The following is a 5000-nucleotide window of genomic DNA, read 5'->3' as shown; positions in this document are numbered from 1 at the left end:
GTTTGAGTTGACTCAGTTTGAATATCAGAGTTTACACACAGAGTCAGTTTTTTTTTATCCGCCATCTGAAAAAAAATCATCTCGCACAGAAAACCTTGCACACTGGCTGATGCGTTTTATTATTATGTTCGTCATTCTATTCGCAATACGATACAAATAGTCCTCTCCTGTATCCACGTGACAACGTGACTGACAGATAGCAGCAGCAGCTGATCTGCAGCGATGATGTGGACTGCAGCTGGTCGGGGAAGAGGGGCCGGTGAGGTGAAGCGAGCCGCTCAGACTGGAGTGGACTCCAACGTACCCTGCCCCTCCGCAGCTTATTTTTGACTTGCATGTGTGACAAACTGTAATGAGGAGGACATGCTGGCGTGTGTTTCCTTTTGGCTGCTTGGTGAATGCGTGCATCGTGCAGCTGCAGGTAAAGGCAGACTGTGTTTACCTCAGTGTAGACTGCCAAGTCTCTGTAACAGTCTGTGGCGGGAAGACGACCCAAAGCAACAGCGGAGGATCTAGAGAAGAAAAGGAGCAGATGAAAGAGGAGAGAGAGGCGATGGTCTGGTTAGCTTTACGGTGATAATGACACTATGATGTATTGATGGTGAAACGACACGTGACATGTAGCACATGTAAACTGATGCTGTTTCATACTGACTGTTGTGTCCTGTAGATGAGGATGAGGAGCGAGAAGACAGCAGCCACCGGCAGACCCAGGTCCAGGTTGAAGATCAGCGTGGAGACCAGCGAGGCCACCCACACCAGCTGAAGAGAGGAGGGGAGGAGGAACGAGGCGGCCATCAATGTTTTTCCCTCTTTTCCAGATTTTTCTCCCTTTTTTGCTCCACCCCCACTGCAGATCTGGAGAGAGCCGTAGACTAGCGCATGCATCCTCTGATACATGTGCAGTCACCAGCCGCTTTCACCTCACTGGGAGGAGTTTCACCAGCGGGACTTAGCACGTGGGAGGAACATGCTATTAGTATTTCCCCCAGTTCCCCCCCAGTTCCCCCCCAGTTCCCCCCCCCCCCCCACCTTCCTGCTTCCAGCTTCCCACCTGCAGACACGGCCAATATGTGTCTACGTCTGACCAGGCTGGAGGTACCGCTGCTGGGAATTGAACCCGCGTCTCCACGGTGCCGTGCTTTTACCTCTCCACTACCGGCCTACAATCAATGGTTTTATTGGTGTGTAGAGCCTTGTTGATATGTTAGCTTGGATAATGATCAACCAGATTTGTGATAAGTGTGTGTGTGTGTGTGTGTGTGTGTGTGTGTGTGTGTGTGTGTGCGTGTGTGTGTGTGTGTGTGTGTGTGTGTGTGTGTGTGTGTGTCCTACCAGGTCCAGTCTGTCAGACTTCCGGAGCACACACACATCTTTAAACTGAGCCAGAATTCCCTGCAGATTCACTACAATGATCACGGCCAGCACTGCCTGGAACAGAACACACAACAGCACCGGTTCAGACATGAGTAGTCATACCCAGATGGTGCATGATGTGGCGAGATGAATAGACCCATTTCACGTGGGCTATTTTGTGTCGAAAAGGCAGGGTAAACACAGGGGCAAGCAAAACACAAATGAGGGTTTCCAACTTCCATTGATTGGAATTTGGAAACCCTCATTAGTGTTTTGCTTGCACCTGTGTTTATTCTGCATTTTCGGCACAAAATGGCCCCCGTGAAATGGGTCTATTCAGATGTCTTGACTGATTATGTCCCACAGGTCATATTGGTTTATGATGGTAAGCAGGGCTGGTCTAAGAACAGCTGATCCTGGGATCCATTAGTGATGTGAAATTATTTGAGCTATATGCACTGAACCGAGGAGAACAATTAAGAGTTCACTTTACATAATGCTACGTCATCATTTAATAACTCCAAATTATGGTGGTGTTGATTACAGCTTTTACTATACATGTATATACATTACTATATATACTGTATAGTATACAGTACAACTGACAAGTTGAACACAAATAATAGATGTTAGAGAGACATTACTTTACCTTTGGCAACTGCTCAAACAGATGACCAATCTTCAACAAGATGGTTAGAATCATCAGAGCTGAAACCAGACCTGCCATCTAAGAAAACAGAGGAGGAGTTAGAGAAATATATAGCCTATATAAGAGAAACAGAAAGGGAAGATAGTAGGTAAGGGGGGAAAAGGATCAAATCAACTCCAGAAAGAAACAGATCTAAATAGTGTACAATCCGTGGATAAAGGTGCAGGATGAGGGTGAAGTGTTTGGACCTGGGACTTGACTCCAGTACTGTCCTGGACCATGCTGCGCGAGAAGGAGCAGCTGACGGCGAAGCACTGGAACATCCCTCCTACAGTGTTACACAGACCCAGAGCCAGAAGGTCCTGAAGCAGGAGAGACAGTGTTACACAGACCCAGAGCCAGAAGGTCCTGAAGCAGGAGAGACAGTGTTACACAGACCCAGAGCCAGAAGGTCCTGAAGCAGGAGAGACAGTGTTACACAGACCCAGAGCCAGAAGGTCCTGAAGCAGGAGAGACAGTGTTACACAGACCCAGAGCCAGCAGGTCCTGAAGCAGGAGAGACAGCGTTACACAGAGCTAGAGCCAGCAGGTCCTGAAGCAGGAGAGACAGTGTTACACAGACCCAGAGCCAGCAGGTCCTGAAGCAGGAGAGACAGCGTTACACAGACCCAGAGCCAGAAGGTCCTGAAGCAGGAGAGACAGTGTTACACAGAGCTAGAGCCAGCAGGTCCTGAAGCAGGAGAGACAGTGTTACACAGACCCAGAGCCAGCAGGTCCTGAAGCAGAAGAGACAGTGTTACACAGACCCAGAGCCAGCAGGGTCCTGAAGCAGGAGAGACATAAGTCGTGTTTCCATTACCCTCAGAAATGTGCAAAATCTAAATATCGCAATAGAAATTGGGTAATGGAAACACGTAAATTTAGAAAAACCTCCCAAATATCGCAAAAAGTTTTTGCGCTCTCATGAGGTGGTTTTTCAGACGTGTCGATATAGCAGTTTATCGCAAAAGTGTAATGGAAACACATTTTCCGCATTTGCACGTCATGTGACCCATCTTCTCCTTTGGAAAAGGAGCGGAAAATGAGGGAGAAACGGTTCGATAAGCCGTGGCAAAACCTCCGCAGCAAGTGGAAAACTTTGAAGCAACGCTAGCAGAAAGACGAGTGTTATGCAAAATAAATTACAAAATAGATCATGTTTAATGGCAGAAATCGGTCCATGGTGACAGGCTGCCTGTGAGCGCGCATTTGGCACAGCGACGAGATGAGGGGATGAAAAGCACACACCGGTGCGGTGGTGCTGTCTGAAGTGAATACAGTGACTGTGAGTAATACATTACACACGTTTCAGGTGCAATGTTATAATTATAATACACAACATTCTGATTATTTAACCAAATGAGCCTTTTCCCCCCTCCATCTCTAAATCGGACCAGTTTTATTACCTTTTTTCCTCTGTTGCGCTCACTGCATTCACCGCAGCCAGCAACATGTTGCCACTCATTTTCTTTTGAATTGATAATCAGGCTCGTTTATATGCGTTGTAACTTCATGTTGTGATTTGCATTGACCATTGGTTGGATTTGAGCATGCAGGGGACGGGATTTGGGGCAGATCCCCGTGCGTAATCACTGTGGCAGCTGCTGGTAACGGGAAGTGCGTTCAGGTGTGTGCGCCCGTCAGACCAAACTCAACTTCAATGGAAACGCCTACAAGTCGCAATTGTACATTGTCGAAGTTGTAGAAATATCGCAATTATTTTGCGAAAAACTGTAATGGAAACACAGCTACAGACTCACAAGGTGAAAACAATACCAGCCACATGCTGTCTGTGGCATCATCGCATGTGGTAACCGTGGTAACCAGCGTCAGCGCTAACTGGATCAAAAAACCTTAGTTGAGGAAAAATCAGTGTGGCTTTTCCCAAACAATTAGTTTTCTTTAACGATGCTGAGAGTGGTGGTTTTATAAATATAAATCCAGGGAAGGTTTAATTGCTGTGTGAGGGTACCTGGCTGGGGTCCACGCGGTAGCCGTGTTTGTGGGCGAACACTGCCCCCATGGTGGAGAGGAAACTGAAGCCGACCAGAGCCACGGACAGAGCCGGCAGGAACAGCTGTCCGGCCCGGGAGAGAGAGGGAAGGACCGGGGGAGACAGGCTGGGAAGGAGGAGGAGGAGACAGGTGACAGGTTCACTGATGGATGCACACAGCAGGGGTTCCCAAACGGTGGTACACGTACCCCTAGAGGTACGTGGAGGTAACACAGGGGGTACTTGAGAGAAAAGGGGGAAATGGAAAAATGGAATTAGAAATGATGAAAATAAATCAAACATGAAAACCGATCTGCTCAGGACTCAGGAGGCACTAAACACAACGTTCACTCCATTTCTTCATTTGTAATGTCATATTTCAAACGTGCGTTATCTTTCATTCATTGCATCGTGCTCTAGTTCTCTGTTGCACTTTTCTAAGCCAAACGATGTCGTCAAACCCACTTCTACTGACCCACTGGGTATGTGTCCCACCACCTGGACGCTGTGCTGCCCATCCAGGTCCATCTGCACCGCCACCATGGTGCCCAGAACTATCTGAGGAGGAAGCACAGGGAGAAGAAAACAGAGAACGGACATTATGATAATCAACATCATAATGTGTGTGTATGTGTGTGTGTGTGTGTGTGTGTGTGTGTGTGTATGTGTGTGTGTGTGTGTGTCACACACCAGTATGAGTTCCCAGGGTACGGCGACAGGCATCTTATTCTTAAAGCGCTGATTCAGCATCTTGCCTCCGATGAGTATCGCCATGGAAACGCCAGAGACAGACAGAGTTGCAGGTACGACACTGGTCACTCCAGACAGAACATCCTTCAGAGTCTGGAGGTACACACACACACACACACACACACACACACACACACACACACACACTGTTATCTAAAGAATACATCAACGCAACAACAATTAATTTATCTCCGAGTAAACTAGTAAGATCAC

The 5000-nt window shown here is 47.6% G+C and overlaps 1 protein-coding gene across 1 annotated transcript in view; it reads right to left on the bottom strand.

Moving 5' to 3' along the window:
- slc26a6.1 (solute carrier family 26 member 6, tandem duplicate 1) overlaps positions 1 to 5000 on the bottom strand; it is a gene marked incomplete at both ends in the record, with an annotated part of 16399 nt that overhangs the window by 6626 nt on the left and 4773 nt on the right. The window contains 8 exons of the mRNA XM_083656493.1: positions 443 to 512; positions 656 to 762; positions 1336 to 1431; positions 2006 to 2083; positions 2254 to 2367; positions 4017 to 4164; positions 4513 to 4595; positions 4728 to 4880. Coding sequence (XP_083512619.1) covers positions 443 to 512; positions 656 to 762; positions 1336 to 1431; positions 2006 to 2083; positions 2254 to 2367; positions 4017 to 4164; positions 4513 to 4595; positions 4728 to 4880 — 849 coding nt within the window. The remainder of the gene's footprint in view (positions 1 to 442; positions 513 to 655; positions 763 to 1335; positions 1432 to 2005; positions 2084 to 2253; positions 2368 to 4016; positions 4165 to 4512; positions 4596 to 4727; positions 4881 to 5000) is intronic.

This window comes from Poromitra crassiceps (genome assembly GCF_964638095.1).
Source record: "Poromitra crassiceps genome assembly, chromosome: 20".
Lineage (NCBI taxonomy): Eukaryota > Metazoa > Chordata > Actinopteri > Beryciformes > Melamphaidae > Poromitra > Poromitra crassiceps.
Note: the sequence above shows the minus strand (reverse complement) of the source record. Positions and strands in the feature narration are given on the sequence as shown.